We start from the raw sequence: 17,210 nt of genomic DNA, 5'->3' as shown, positions 1-17,210 counted from the left end.
CCCCTCCCCTGCTCACAATTTCTCTCTCTCACACAATAAATTAAAAAATTAAAAAAATTAAATTAAAAAATCTGTCCCATTTGGAGAAAAAAAGACAAGAAACAGGTTTAGAGAGTTTGACCAAATTGGAGCTGGTATTCCACAGAAGACTAAGAGAAGGAGTTGGTAAGCGGGGGTGGGGGGGTAGGGGGGTGGGCAGAGGGCAATGGAGGACAATTATGGGTAGAGTGAAAGAGAATTATGGGGGTGGAGTGAAATGGACAAGAGTGAGCCATGTATGAGTGTGTAAGTGGAATGTCTGATAAGAATGGTAGATACAGACAGCTGGCAGAAGGGGGGGGTAATAGTAATAAGAGCTACTGCTTTTTTTATTTTAATTTTTTTAATGTTTATTTTTGAGAGGGAGAGAGACAAAGCACAAGCGGAGGAGGGGCAGAGAGAGGGAGACACACAATCCAAAGCAGGCTCCAGGCTCCAAGCTGTATCACAACCTGAGCCAAAGTTGGACACATAAACGACTGAGCCACCCAGGCGCCCCAAGCCACTGCATTTTAATCCTCTAATGTGGGTTGGTAATTCTCTTTGAGGTAAATCTTATAATCATTACTCATATTAGGAGACATCAGCCAGATGGGATAATTCATGTTGAGTAACAAACAACCCCCAAATTTTAATGACCTCAATCAATAGAAGTTTATTTCTTGGTCATGCTATGTATCCATTGGGTTGGTGTTCTGCTCCATGTTGCCCTCACTCAAGGATCAGACTGATAGAATCTCTGTCATGTTTCAGCAGAAAGGCAACAAGATTAGTTTCTTACAGCCTTCTCCCCAGGAATAACACGTGTCTACTTCTATTCTCAATCCACTGACAAGTACATGACATGTGCTAATATTAAGGGAACCAGAAGTATAATCCTACCATGCACCCAGAAAGAGGAAACGGAAATATAACTGAACAGCACAGAAACTGTGGCTCAAAGATGTTGAATCCTTTGTTGAAAGTTTCCTAGATATGAAAGAGCATAACTGGCATTTGAGGCTAGGTCTTTTTGCTTTTTGGCATTAAGGCCCTGCTCTTTTCATAAGCCATGCTACCCCCCTGGGATGGAAAACTGAGTAGGACAAGTTAGATCCAACAATGGTGAGAGTTAAAGAGAGACCAAGTATGTTAAAGCAAGAGAATACACAAACATGGAGAAATATAAACAAATACAACTTACAACATGCAAAGAGAGGAAACCCAGGAAAGACCTAGATTTTATTTTCGTTTGTTTTCAAAAGTTAGATCAGGGAATGTTAATGGGTTTGTGGTTCCTAAAAACCCTGCCCAACTGGTGTGTGGAGTACTCGTGATCAATGCTTAGGTACCAGTGGACTCTCCTCAGTGTAGGGAGAGTGTGGTTTCTGTCAAAGATATATAACTTCCACACACTTCTTCTCTACCTTCCTCCAGAAGGGAGTTATTTCAAATATACAGTGTTGAGCGAGTGTCTATTATAGAAGAACATACACCATCACACCACTCAATGTAGGAAGGAGTAATTTTCAAATTCAAATTCTGCTCATATTTTTACCCCCAGTACAGAGACTGAAAAAATTTTAATGTCATATGGGCAACCAGCATCCCCAGTCACAAAAAGCCTGATTACAAAGAGCCAGAAGGACACATCCCACTCTTGCAGTCTTTGTTGGAGATAAGATAACCAACTTCCATCTGTAACTAAATGCAGAGCCTGATGGAAACATAGAGGGATAGCCAGTCCTCAAGTTTGGGCTTTGGCAACTCAAGCCTTCATTCTTCTAAGAGTTTTGTTGAAGCAGAATTTTGTTGAAGCAGAGTTAAACAACTCTAAGAAAATCTTCCTGAACTTGTACCATCCTATTATCTTCTGTACTTCCAACACCACCAGTTGACTGTTCCCTCCATTCATTTAGTCTTCCATTCAGCAGCATATTTTTAAGTTCCTTCTATTTTTCAGGCACTGCGCTAGGTACTAAAGATAAAAATTAGTGAACAAAACAGCCAATCCCATCCCTCAATCCTATCATAGTTTATCATGTATCTTCATAAATCAGGTTCTTTCACAATCTCATCACAGATCTCCAGAGCCTCTGCTGCTAATGCACACGGCAAGACCTTAATTAATGTTTGCGGAATGCATGAATGAGCAAAAAGAGTGAATGTAGGAACTTGTCTGTAAAAACATATAATGTCTAAGAGCAAAATTAAGAAACATAACTTTTTAAGTGATTTTTTAAAAAGGGAATCTGATGCATAAAAATTGTTTGTATCACTTTCAATCCTAACTCACTTCCAATCTTGACCAAGTTATATTTTATTTAGTGTTATCCCTTTCCCCCCACTTAATATTAGAGTCCACAGAGTTTCTGCATCTCAATTTAGAAAGAAAAATTCTAAGTCATCAGAAGTACACATTGCACTTCAAGATTTAAAACAACACCACAACAAAACTAACCTGGGATGGGCTTTGCTTTCACAAATTTGGCGTTGGCAGTAATATATTTTAACTCAACCAAGCCCAGTTATTTGAGGGAAGACTCAAAGATGAGCAAATAAAGGCAGTTTCATCCTGCTTAAAGCAGAAGACACAAACACAAATTGAAAGATATATGTTCTGCCTTTTTAAGGCATGTTGTGGGCATGTATTGTTTTTGTCTTCCTAGAATCCATTCACCTTCTTTAGTAGCAGTGCCCCATTTTTTCTCTGGGGAACTATCTCCTTCCTCTATTGAATCCAGTTTTGAAGGAGGGACTTTTAGCCAAGGTCCCCTGGGCATGTGCCCAAATTAGGCCATTCAGATACTTTCCCCTAGAAAGTTGAGCTTGAACTGAGTGGCACAAAGACAAGAACAGTTGGAGATGGTTCATCCCTACTGAGATCTGTTCATCTATTGGATCCTGCTCCCTTGATCCTCACAGCTACTTCAGCTGCTGTCTTTCTGAAGCTGCCTCTTTAGTTTCCTTTTAGATACTTTAACCACCAGGAAGTCTTCTAACGCATTCCTCTTTTGTTTGTTAGATATAAAAAGTCAAACTAAAACTGATTTATGTAGAGCACCAAAATTATTGATAATGAGTCGTGTGCCATTTGATAGAAGTGGAAGGGATATGTTCTCAAAGAACTTCGCTACCCTTTAAAGGAACTTAGTCCTTTTCTTCTAGGCCTTTGAGGTTTTGTAACTTTGCTGGGATGAGACACTTTTTATGTGGAATTTTCTGCTGTTCTCATTCTTGACCTTCTTACCAAAACAGCGTGTATTATCTTAGTAATTTTAAACCAAAAGTAGCATCATTTTAGGAAAAAAAGGGAAAGGAAATAAGCATAGATTTATTATAAATCATTTAAAAATATTATTTATCCTTTACTACCTTAGGGTAGACAGAGATTTCATAGGACACAAGATACACTACCCATACGAAAAAGCATTGTAAACTTTAAACTTACACAATGTTATATATCAATTATATCTCAAAAACCTGGAGAAAATATAAAATTTAGAAAATATATTTTAAGAAGAAAATAAAAAGCAAACTATAGATTTGTAGAAAGTATTTGTAATACATGATAAATACAAAAGACCTAGAGAATATATAAGGAACTCCTACAAATCAATGATAAAAAGACAACTCATTTAAAATGGCAAAAGACCCTCTGCAAATTCTCTATAAACCTAAAATCACTCCAAAGTAAAACATTTATTTATTTTTTTTTTTTAATTTTTTTTTTCAACGTTTATTTATTTTTGGGACAGAGAGAGACAGAGCATGAACAGGGGAGGGGCAGAGAGAGAGGGAGACACAGAATCGGAAACAGGCTCCAGGCTCTGAGCCATCAGCCCAGAGCCTGACGCGGGGCTCGAACTCACGGACCGCGAGATCGTGACCTGGCTGAAGTCGGACGCTTAACCGACTGCGCCACCTAGGCGCCCCAAAACATTTATTTTTTTAAATAATAAAATAAAATAAAATGGCAAAAAGAAGATACATAAATAACCAATGAGATAAAAAAAAGGTGCTCATTATCATTTGTTATTGGGGAATGTAAAAAAAAAACCAATGAGATACCACTTCACACCCATTAGAATGACTAAAATTAAAAAGATCAACAATACCAATACCAAATATTAAAGAGCAACTGACACTTAATATTACTTTATTGCTGGTGGGAATATGGAATGTTATAATCTTTACAAAACTATTTGTTCTATGAAGTTAAACATACACTTCTCCTATGACCCAGCAGTTCCACTCCAGGAAAAATGAAAAAAAATACAGTCACAAAAAAACTCACCTAAGAATGTTCATAACAGCTTAATTCATGATATCCAAAACCTGGAATCAACCCAACTGTCCATAAACAAGAAAATGGATAGACAAATAATTGTGTATTTACATAGTGGAAAACTACTCAGCAATTAAAAGAAACTACTATCTACAAAACAAACTGGATAAATCTAAAAATATTATGTGGAGTAAAAGAAGCCTGATACAAAAAAATACAGACTGTATGATTCTATTTATATGAAGTTCTAGAGGAGACACAAAACCAATATATGATCATAGAAAACAGGACCATAATTGTCTGGGAAGGGAGTAGGGTGGAGATTTACTGAAAAGGTGCACAGGGGAACTTTCTAGGGTGATATAAATGTTTGGTATCTTAACCGGGGTGATGATTTTATACAGATATATACAGTTGTCAAAATTCATTGAACTATGTCCCTAAAACCTCTGCATTTTATTGTAAATAAATTATACCTCAATAGAAAGAAGATGGAGAAAAGGAATTGGGTAACATTATATAATATAGGTCCACTGGAAAGTTGAGCATAATTTGGTTTCATTTGTTCCCATTATTCCTCATTCTCTGCTGAGGACCTCCCCTTCTTTCTGGAAACATCACTCTTGGCACTTCTGTATAACTACATCCAAACTCTCCTTGTTAAGCCTTAAGAAAACTCCACTTTGGTCCTTTCCTTCTTTGGCAGTGTTGAGTCCTCAGCCCCTTGCTGTTCTCTCCTAAAGCACATGTGTTTGTGTCAGGGGCTATGCATCTCACAACTTCACTATCATTTCTACTGCAAGGAACTGTGGAGGGTCCATCCTTGTGCCTGCCACTCTACAGGCCTTGACAGCCTTGACAGCCTTGACAGCTGCTTTCCCCTTGGATCAGGGAATCTTTTCCAAGTTCTAATTTCTGTCATGCTCTTCAAAACTCCTGGAGCCTCATTTTCCATTCAATCAGCTCCCCAGAGATTCCACATCTCTGCCTTGACACTTTGTACTGGGAGTTCCACTAACTCCTTGGCCTAGAGGTTCTGAAGCAACACTTTCCTTTTGTCCTTTGCCTCTCAGGTTATCTGCCTATTTTCCTCCCCATGCAGGTTCACTGAACCCAGACTGCCAAGACCCTGGGATTCAGCAGCCATGTCAGGCCCCTAGGAGGAGACACCCAATGGACTTCAGATCTCTCACATCAGCTTCAAGTCTATATCTCCAGTGCCTCACTGGCCATTTCCATTGGGAGAAGCTGGCTTCATTTAGAAATATGCATCTTCAAAATGATGGCCAGAGATTTAATTGACATAGACAGAAGTAAGATGTTTGAACTAGAATTTAAAACCACGATTATAGGGGCGCCTGAGTGACTCAGTTAGTTAAGCATCCAACTTGGGCTCAGGTCATGATCTCACAGTTCGTGAGTTCAAGCCCTACATCAGGCTCTATGCTGACAGCTAGGAGCCTGGGAGCCTTCTATGGATTCTGTATCTCCCTCTCTCTGTCCTTCCTCCACTCACACTGTCTCTCTTTGTCTCTCAAAAAAGGAATAAATGTTAAAAAAAAAAATTAAAACCACAATGATAAGTATGACTGCTGGGGTTGAAAAAAAGCATAGAAGACACCAGAGAATTCCTTTCTGCAGACATAAAAGAACTAAAATCTAGTCAGGCCAAAATTAGAAATGCTATAAATGAGATGCAATCTCTATAATGGCAAGGATGGAGGAAGCAGAGCAGCAAATCAGTGAGATAGAAGATAAAATTATGGAAAATAATGCAGCAGAAAAAAAGGAGGGAAACAAAGGCAAAGGATCATGATACAAGACTTAGAGAACTCAGCAACTTATAAAAGAGGAATAACATTCATATAAAGGAGTCCCAGAAGATGAAGAGAGAAAAAAGGGGTGGAAGGTTTATGTGAGCAAATTATAGCTGAAAACTTTCCTAATCTGAGGAAGGACACAGACATCAAAATCCAAGAAGCACAGAGAACTCTCATTATATTCAACAAAAACCAACCATCACCAAGTCATATCATAGTTAAATTCACAAAATAGACAGACAAGGAAAGAAATCATGAAAGCAGCAACGGAAAAACATCCTTAACCTACAAGGGAAGATAGATCAGGTTTGTAGCAGATCTGTCTGAGGAAATTTGGCAGGCCAGAAAGAAGCGACAAGATATATTCAATGTGCTGAATCGAAAAAATATGTAGCCAAGAATTCTTTATCCAGCAAGGCTGTCATTCAGAATAGAAAGGGAAATAAAGAGTTTCCCAGATAAACAAAAACTAAGAGTTAGTGGCCACTAAACTAGACTTGCAAGAAATTTTAAGGGGAACTCTTTGAGTAGATTGAAAACAATACAAAACAAAAAAGACCAAAAGCAACAAAGACTAGAAAGGATCAGAGAACATCACCAGAAACACCAACTCTACAGGCAGCACAATGGAACTAAATTCATATCTTTCAGTAATCACTCTAAATATCTTTCAATCATGGACTAAATGCTCCAATAAAAAGATATAGGGTATCAGAATGGATTAAAAACAAAAACAAAAATAAAAACAAGACCCATCTCTATGTGCCTAAAAGAGACTCATTTTAGACTCAAACTCACTTCCAGATTGAAAGTAAAGGGATGGAGAACCATCTATCAATCTAATGGACATCAAGAGAAGCCTGGAGTAGCCATATTTATATCGGACAATATAGATTTTAAAACAAAGACTGTAACAAGAGATGAAGAAGGGTATTATATCATAAGTAATCAGTCTATCCACCAAAGATCTAAGAATTGTAAATATTTATGCCCCCAGCTTGAGAGAATCCAAATATAAAACTCAATCACAAACACAAAGAAAGACCCTGATAATAATACAATAATAGTAGGGGACTTTAACACCTCACTTACAACAATGGACAGGTCATCTAAGCAGAAAATCAACAAGGAAACAATGGCTTTGAATGACACACTGGACCAGATGGGCCGAACAGATATACTCAGAACATTTCATACTAAAGCGACAGAATACACATTCTTCTCCAGTGCACATGGAACATTCTCCAGAATAGATCACATACTGGGTCATGTATCAGGCCTCAACAAGTACAAAGAGATCGATATCGTACCATACATATTTTCAGACCACAATGCAATGAAACTTGAAATCAACCACAAGAAAAAACTTGGAAAAACCACAAATACTTGGAGATTAAAAAACATCTTTACTAAAGAATGTATGAGTTAAGTAAGAAATTAAAGAGGAAATTAAAAAGTACATGGAAACCCAATGAAAATGAAAATATGACAATCTAAAACCTTTGGGATACAGCAACAGTGGTCATAAGAGAGAAGAATATAGCAACACAGGCCTTCCTAACAAAGGAAGAAATGTCTCAAATACACATCCTAACTTTAAATCTAAAGGAGCTGGAAAGGGGCACCTGGGTGGCTCGGTCGGTTGAGCATCCGACTTCAGCTCAGGTCATAATCTTATGGGTTCGTGAGTTCAAGCCCCACATCGGGCTCTGTGCTGACAGCTTGGAGCCTGGAGCCTGCTTTGGATTCTGTGTCTCCCCCTCTCTCTGCCCCTCCCTCACTTGCACTCAGTCTCTCTTTATCTCTCTTAAAATAAATAAACATTAAAAAAAATTAAAAAAAAAAATAAATAAAATAAAGGAGCTGGAAAAAAGAACAGCAAATAAAGCCCAAACCAGCAGAAGACAGGAAATAATAAAGATTAGAGCAGAAATCAACGCTATCAAAACCAAAAAAACAGTAGAACAGATCAATGAAACCAGTAGCTGGTTCTTTGAAAGAATTAATGAAATTGATAACCCCCTAATCAGATTTAGCAAAAGGAAAAAAGAAAGGACCTAAATAAATAAAATCAGGAATGAAAGAGAAGAGATCACAACCAATAACAAAGAAATACAAATAATAAGAGAATATTATCAGCAATTATATGCCAACAAATTGGGCAATCTGGAAGAAATGGATAAATCCCTAGAAACATATAAAATACCAAAACTGAAACAGGAAGAAACAGAAAACTTGAACAGGCCCATAATCAGTTAAGAAATTGAATAAGTAATCAAAAATCTTCAGGGCCAGATGGCTTCCCAAAGGAATTCTGCCAAACATTTAAGGAAGAGTTAATACCTATTCTATTGAAGATTTTCCAAAAAATAGAAATGGAAGGAAAACTTCCAAATTCATTCTATGAAGCCAGAATTACACTGATTCCAAAACCAGACAAAGACCCCAGTATAAAAGAGAATTACAGACCAATTTTCCTGAAGAACATGGATGTAAAATTCTCAAGAAGATACTAGCAAATTTAATCCAACAATACACTGAAAAAATAATTTCACCATGATCAAGTCAGATTTATTCCTGGGCTGCATGGCTGGTTCAATATTTGCAAATCAATCAACATGATACATCACATTAACAAAGGAAGGATAAGAACCACATGATCCCTTCATTAGATGCAGAAAAAACATTTGACAATATACAACATCCCTTCTTGATAAAAAGAAAGATAGGGCTAGAAAGAACATACCTCAAGATCATAAAAGCCATATATGAAAGACCCACAGCTAATATCAGCCTTAATGGGAAAAACCTGAGAGCTTTCCTCCTAAAGTCAGGAACACGGCAGGGATGTCCACTCTTACCACTATTGTTCAACATAGTAATGGAAGTCCTAGTCTCAGCAATCAGACAACAAAAAGAAATAAAAGGCATCCAAATCAGCAAGGAAGAAGTCAAACTCTCACTCTTTGCAGAGGACATGACACACTATGTGGAAAATGTGAGAGACTCCACCAAAAAACTTCTAGAACTGACCCATGAATTTAGCAAAATTGCAAGATACAGAATCAATGTACAGAAATCACTTGAATTTCTATACACCAATAATGAAGCAACAGAAGAAGAAATCAAGAAATTGATCACATTTACAATTGCACCAAAACCCACAAGATACCTAGGAATAAACCTAACAAACATGGTAAAATATCTGTATGCTGAAAACTACAGAAAGCTTATGAAAGAAATTGAAGACTACACAAAGAAATGAAAAAACATCCCATGCTTATGGATTGGAAGAACAAATATTGTTAAAATGTTTATACTATCCAAAGCAATCTACTCATTCAATGCAATCCCTGTCAAAGACAAAAAACAAAAAAACAAAAACAAACAAACAAACACCATTCTTCAAAGAGCTAGAAAAAACAATTCTAAAATTTGTATGGAATCAGAAAAAACCCTGAATAACCAAAGTAATGTAGGAAAAGAAAACCAAAGCTGGAGGTATCACAGTTCTAGATTCAAGCTGTGTTACAAAGCTGTTATCATCAAGACAGTATGGTACTGGCACAAAAACAGACACATAGATCTATGGAACAGAATAGAGAACCCAGAAATGGACCCATAAGTGTAGGGCCAACTAATCTTTGACAAAGCAGGAAAGACTATCCAATGGAAAAAAGACAGTCTCTTCAGCAAATGGTGATGGAAAAAATGGAGGGTGACATGCAGAAGAATGAACCTGGACCACTTGCTTACACCATACACAAAAATAAACTCAAAGTGGATGAAAGACCTAACTGTGAGACAGGAAACCATAAAAATCCTACAGGAGAACACAGGCAACAACCTCTTTGACCTTGGCTGCAGCAACTTCTTACTAGACATGTCTTTGGAGGCAAGGGAAACAAAAGCCAGAATGAACTATTGGGACCTTATCAAGATAAAAATCTTCTGAACAGCAAAGGAAACAATCAACAAAACTAAAAGGCAACCAATGGAATGGGAGAAGATATTTGCAAATGGATATAGGATAATGGGTTAGTGTCCAAAATCTATAAAGAACTTATCAAACTCAACACCCAAAACTCAAATAATCCAGTGAAGAAATGGGCAAAAGACATGAACAGACACTTTTCCAAAGAACACATCCAGATGGCTAATAAACACATGAAAAGATGCTCACATCACTCATCACAGGGAAATACAAGTCAAAACCACAATGAGATACCACCTCACACCTGTCAGAATGGCTAAAATTAACAACTCAGGAAGAAACAGATGTTGGCAAGCATGCAGAGAAAGGGTAATGCTTTTGCACTGTTGGTGGGAGAGCAAACTGGTAGAGCCACTCTGGAGAACAGTATGTACATTCCTCAAAAAATTAAAAATAGAGCTACCCTATGACCCAAAAATTACACTACTAGGTATTTATCCAAAGGATACAAAAATGCTGATTTGAAGAGGCACATGCACCCCAATGTTTATAGTACTGCTATCGACAATTGCCAAATTTTGGGAAAAGCCCAAATGTCCTTTGATTGAAGAATGGATAAAGAAGATGTGGTATGTATACATATATGGAATATTACTCAGCAATCAAAACTAATGAAATGTTGCCATTTGCAACAACATGGATGGCGCTAGAGTATATTACACTAAGCGAAACAAGTCAGTCACAGAAAGACAAATACCATATGATTTCACTCATATGTGGAATTTAAGAGACAAAACATATGAACATAGGGGAAGGGAATGAAAATAAGATAAAGACAGAGAGAGAGGCAAACCATAAGAGACTCTTAAATACAGAGAACAAACTGAGGGTTGCTGGTAGAGTGTTGGGTGGGGGGATGGGCAAAATGGGTGATGGGCGTTAAGGAGGGCACTTGTTGAGATGAGCACTAGGTGTTATATGGAAGTGATGAATCACTTGGTTCTACTCCTCAAACCAATACTATACTTATTTTTAACTAACTTGAATTTAAATAAGTAAGTAAATAAATAAATAAACAAATAAGAATGCTACCAGTTAACAGAGGAGACACTCCCCAGTAAATAGGTGATTCTAACAAAGTATAGGAATCATTTAAAGCTTAGGAGCAGAATGCTGTGGGAAAACAGTCAACAGTCTCTAAATTTGTTTGTCATTGCTGCTATTATATTTGTGGTCTTCTGTTTGTTTGCTTGTTTGTTTGTTGGGTTCTAGTGAGGCGAGGTGTGGTCAGGGAAGCTGACATCCAAACCAAAACCGCATGGGGGGGGGGGAGGCCTGGGGGGGGCGGTGAAAAGAGCCAGAGAAAGGAGAGTGGTGTAGGGAAAAGTAGCCTGAGTCTGAGGTTTGACAAGTGTAAAGAGAAAAGAGAGATCCTGATTCTTTAGGAATTCCAAGTTAATTCAGACTAACCAGAAGACTTAATCTAGCTGGAGGACAGTGAGAGAAGCATAGTAATGAGATTTAAAGTTAGAGAGTTCAACCCTAAAAGGCCATCTCTCGGCGTTCTTTTGTGTTATTCATTATGCATGTTTTGTGAGGTACGGATTGGCCCAGTGTTGGCCTGGCATTGAAAGGGCCTCCTCTTCAGAGGTCAGGATGGGACAGGGTGGTGGGGAGGGGCCCCTTTTGGTCACTGTTCCCTCAAATGCAGGACTCTTGTGTTGTACCGGTCATCTCTGTTCACCCCCATGGGAAAGGCCTGCAAAGGCACATTAGTCCTAGTCTCTACTTGGAAAATTAATTAAGACTGAAGTCAGGGTTCCTGCTACCTCTTGCTTCAACCCGTAAAGCTGTGTAAAATCATGTAGTTGAGGGACACCGATTACGAATAAGCCCAATTTCAAACAGTGATCAAGAATCATGGGCTTTGTTCCAATGCAATAGCCACACAGTAACGCTGTGGTTAATGAAAAGTAATTTTATAGCAAGCCACCTAACAAATGCTTCTCTGTGTGTGACTTTTTAAATAAAAATAGATGTGATCCCTAATCAACCTACAATACTAATTAGTCCCTTCTCAAACCTCGTAAATTGTTTGTCAACCTCGTTTTAGAAAAGGCCAGCTGTTTTGTGGAAAACTCATGAGAAGAGACAAAAATAAGTTTACTCCACCATGCCATTTTCATGTGGGCTCCTAGTGAGACAGCAAGCATTTCAGTGATGCATCTAACATAGAATTTTCTTTAGACATATCTGAGGCTCTAATAAGCCAGATCCTGTTGGGGGAGGAAAATAATCCCAAACACAGGAAGGCATTTGCAAAGTGCTTTAACTCCTTCAAGTCTCCTGACCACAAAATAAACAGACTGAACTGAACAGGGACAAGTGAAATATTCCTAGTTAGAATAGTCATCTTGGAGAAAATCTAAATGTGATTCCAAATGACCCATTTCCATTTAAATAGTTTAGAGGTGATAGAAAACAGCTAATTATACCTGGCAGGGATCCTCATCCTGTTTCCAGCCTGTGTTCTCTTCTGCAGTGATTAACCCAACTATCACACAATATCTGAATTTTTGCCTTTCCTCCCTGCTAAGAAATTCTCAGGCATTGCTATTGTGTGGCCATAAAACAGAGAATAAATTCATAAAGGTAATTTCCTACGGGGTTAAGCTTAGTGTTTTTTCACCTTCTCAGGATACTTTCTTAATGCACAATGGCCTTAGTAACAAGATTCAAATACATCAATGACTCACATATTTGTGTTTGTTAAGAAGGGGGGGGGGGTACAGGCAGAGAAATGGAAGATGTTCATTTAATTTTAGAAATATTTTAACTGGAAAGGAGTTCAGTGAAGAATCTTCATGTAGTTATATAAAATTACAAAAACATTGGAAACTACCTAAATGTCCAACAATAAGTAAATGGATAAGTCACATATGACAGAGCCACATAATGGACAATCATGCAAATATCAAAACAATTTTTATGAAAAATTTATATAACATGCAACTATATGATCACACTTAGATTCTAATTATTGCTGAGAAAAAAATCTGGAAAAAAAAATATCAAAATGATAACAGTAATAGACTTTGAAAGAAGGGCCCGTAATTTTTTTCTCCATATAACAAAGTTTTCACATTTTCCACAGAGGCCATATGCCAGTTTTCTAATATGGAAAATTACACTTTTATAAACAAAACTACATTTTTAAAAATTCACATTTTATAGATCATTTACTAGAACTAAATTTAACAACTATAGTACTTATAATGCTTTACAGTTTATATGACATTTTTACATTCATTCTCTATCATCTACAGCAGTTGAGACCTTAGCACACCATTTATTTCATATCAAGTTAGGCTAACTGTATTTGACTTTTCTTCACAACATGATATTAAACCTAACAAATGTTTTGGCAGAAATAGGATAATCCACCAACGTAATTTTCTTTATGATTTGTCATAAAATGCATATTATAGATGTAGTAATTTTCAAAAGCTTATAGAAGTTATTATGTTGAAAGTATTTTAAAACCCCCAGACAATATGCTATATTCCCTTACTGATTCCCCCATTACATCTTAAATCTTTATATTCTTTAATGTTTGTTTATTTATTTATTTATTTATTTATTTTTTGAGAGAGAGAGAGTGGGGGAGAGGAAAAGAGTGAGGGAGAGAGAGAGAATCCCAAGCAGGCTCCACAATGTTAGCGCAGAGCCTGATGCAGAGCTTGAACTCACAAACTGTGAGATTATGACCTGAGCTGAAATTAAGAGCTTAATGCTCAACTGACTGAGCTATCTAGGCACCCCACATTTTAGATCTTTAAAACTCTTCCTTGAAGGCAACCTTCAGAACACAACTTCCTATTCCCTACAGTTTTCATTTTCTTGCCTCCAACTTTCTAGAAGGAAAAAAAAAAAAAAAAAAAGAAACTGAGTATATCAGGCCTAGGCTTCCTCAACATCCCATCCTTACACCCAGGTTCAGCTACATGTTTTGCAGAGCTTAATGCCAAGTGAAAAACAGGGCCCCTTATTTTATTTTATTTTATTTTATTTTATTTTATTTTATTTTATTTTTTTAATGTTTATGTACTTTTGAGACAGAAAGAGGGAGCACACAAGCCAGGGAGTGTCAGAGAGAGAAGGGAAAACAGGATCCAAAGTGGGCTCCATACTGATGGCAGACAGCCCAATGCAGGGCTCGAACTCGTGAACCGTGAGCTCATGACCTGAGCTGAAGTCAGATGCGTAACAGACTGAGACACCCAGGTGCCCTGGGGCCCCTTATTTTAAAAAGCAAGAAAAAAAGAAAAAAGTGCACTTATGGGTACTAAAATATAAAGCTTTATCCATAGTGATATATGAATAAAACATAAACTTTCAAATTGAAAAAAAAAACTTTTGGTTTCATACTTTTATATAATACAATAAATAACAGTATTTTATTAACATGACATCCTAATCACAAGACTATTCTGGCTCACTTTTCTTCAAGTTCATTTATTAGGTTGGCACACTTTTTACTTTTAACAACTTCATTTTCAATTGATATTAACTGGAAGCAACATCAGTAGCTCTTTTCAAATGCAAGATTGAAAATAATTTTTGATAATTTTTAATTTTGAGAAGGATCTTTCTGCTGAAGCAACTATTATTGGAGCTCTTAAGAGTGTTTTATAGGCTATGACAACATTTGAGATAAATTTCCGATAAATTATTCTGAAGTATAAATTTTAGTACAGCTACATGATGTTCTAAACAACTTTTCTAAAAAGATTTAACTCTTCATACAAATCAGTTTCCTGTCAAGTCTGAATTTAATTATAAATGTAAATTTATACAATGGCAATTTAACAGGCCTTTGCTTGACTGTGTTGAGTAGTTTTCAATACCAGGATTTCTGAACTCTGAAATAGTCTAATAACTCTCTGACATGCATGATTGCAATGCCCATGTGTAAACTTCCATTTTGAATTGACATAATTTTACCAAGTTTGCTGCCTGCACACCAATAGCTCCTGTCCCACTGCTCATGTAAAAAGTTCATATTTGTGTAGATGCTGTGGAGCTGGGGTCCTGGGACAGATGCAAGCCTGCTTCCTACTGCAGGCACGGATGCTGCCTCCATGCCCTCCTCTTTTCCTGGGCTACAGTTGCTTCTGCTGCTACTGCCACAATCACCACCGAATTTGGACCCAGTTCTCAGCCCCAGACACCCTTCAGTAGTTCTCCAGGTCTGTGTCAGGTATGCCTGTGACTTGCCTGCTGCCTCCCACATCTGTGGGCTTAAACTTGAGTGTGTGCACACGGTCGCCAGGCAGATCTTCTCATGCTTCTTTGTGCCACTGAATTTCACATATGACATACAAGTTCAAAGAGAACATTATTAAGAATTTCAAAGTGCTCAAGGCAGAGATTAAATGAAGAACAGGGTTCCTTCTGAGAGTGAGCTCTAGGCAACTGCTCAGGTCACACACCCAGGAAGCTGACCCTGCTAACATTTGCATGTTACTTTATCTGCCCCCAAACTTACTTCCTCTTCTGTAATCCCAGCAGAAGTCTTGCTTCCTGTCCAACTCTTCTTTCTCTTGGTGCAATCCTCTTCCATTCCCTGAACGACTTTGCTCCATTTGTCATCTCCTTTCTCTGCAGTATTTTAAAAGTATCAAATTACTCTTCACTGAGCATGCTCAAATCTCTCCATGTTAAAACAGTTCTGCACCCCTCTCCAAAAACATTCCTCTTTTTCTCCTTCCCTTTGAAGTCAGTTACTGGGAAATTAGAATGAGATCATTGTCTTGGCTTTCAGACTTTTCCCTTTATCTGCTCTCAGACTTCTACACTCACAGCTTCACCAACTTTTGTTCTGATGAAGGCCAGCAAGTGCTTCTTGACTGTCAAATCTAAGGGACTCCTTTTTAGTTTAGTTTAGTTTGGTTTAGTTTAGTTTAGTTTAGTTTAGTTTAATTATTTTTTATTTTAGAGAGAGAGAGAGAGCACACGAATAGGGGGCAGAGGGAGAGAGAGAGAGAGAGAGAGAGAGAGAGAATAAATCCCAAGCAGGCTCCATGCTCAGTGCAGCACCTGACGTGGGTGGGGCTCAATCCTATGACCCTGGGATCGACGCTCAATTGACTGAGCCACCCAGGCACCTCTCTAAGGGACTCCTTAATGTTTTTTAAATTTTTTCAGTTTTTACTTAAATTCCAGTTAGTTAACATACAGTGTTATATTAGTTTCAGGTGTACAACATAGTGATTCAACAATTCCATACATTACTCAATATCCATCACAAGTGCACTCTTACTCCTCATCACCTATTTCACCTATCCCCACACTTGCCTCCCCTCTTATAACCATCAACTTGTTCTCTATAGTTAAGAGTCTGTTCCTTGGTTTTCCTCTCTCTCTCTCTCTCTCTCTCTCTCTCTCTCTCTCTCTCTCTCTCTCTCTTTTTCCCTTTGCTCTTTTGTTTTATATCTTAAATTCCACATTTGGGTGAAATCATATGGTATTTGTCTTTCCCTGACTGACTTCTTTCGCTTAGCGTAATACTTTCTAGCTCCAACCATGTCATTGCAAATGACAAGTAAATCCAGTCGTTTTATTGATCCAGCAGCACCACCTGGCACAGGTAATCATGCTTTTCCTTGATGTACTTTCCTCACCTGTAGGACACCAGATAGTCCTTGTTTTTATCCTTCTGAATCCTTTAACTGGTTTCTCCTTTTTCTCTGACTTCTTTACATTAGAAGGCTTAGTTCTTGGCCATCCTCTCTTCTCTGGCCACACTTACTCCCTTGATGGTTTAAGCTAGCTTTGTGGCTTCAAATACCATCTATATGCTGAAAACTCCCAAATATAGATCTTCATCCCAGTGCCCAGACTCACATATCCAGTTGTTTACTCAGCTTCACTGTGGGATTGTTTAGTAGAGTCCCCAAAGTGGACATGTCCAAAGCCAGATCCCTGATCTCCACCCACATACCCACTAACACACCCCTTCCCTTCCTGCAGTTTTTCTCATGTCCATTGGTGGCAACTTCATGCTTCTGGTTTCTCAAGCCAAAAACTTTGGAGTCATTCCTGATCTTCTCTTTCTTTCCCACCTCCCATCTTCACACACTCCTCGTAC

General features: G+C 37.8%; 1 protein-coding gene and 1 long non-coding RNA gene across 3 annotated transcripts in view; both read right to left on the bottom strand.

Annotated features, from left to right (window-relative positions):
* SMAP1 (small ArfGAP 1) overlaps positions 1 to 17,210 on the bottom strand; it is a 279,736-nt gene that overhangs the window by 208,436 nt on the left and 54,090 nt on the right. For both annotated transcript variants that reach the window (XM_045057719.1, XM_045057720.1), the window contains one exon: positions 15,609 to 15,721. In XM_045057719.1, the coding sequence (XP_044913654.1) occupies positions 15,609 to 15,705 (97 nt within the window). In that variant the 5' untranslated portion in view covers positions 15,706 to 15,721. The remainder of the gene's footprint in view (positions 1 to 15,608; positions 15,722 to 17,210) is intronic.
* LOC123385424 lies at positions 1,526 to 5,738 on the bottom strand. The gene is made up of 2 exons (XR_006597892.1): positions 4,316 to 5,738; positions 1,526 to 1,996 (listed from the first exon to the last, which is right to left on the bottom strand). It is a non-coding gene; the product is annotated as an uncharacterized LOC123385424 (long non-coding RNA).

Source organism: Felis catus, chromosome B2, assembly GCF_018350175.1.
Source record: "Felis catus isolate Fca126 chromosome B2, F.catus_Fca126_mat1.0, whole genome shotgun sequence".
Classification (NCBI taxonomy): domain Eukaryota; kingdom Metazoa; phylum Chordata; class Mammalia; order Carnivora; family Felidae; genus Felis; species Felis catus.
This window is presented reverse-complemented; position numbering and strand designations above follow the sequence as displayed.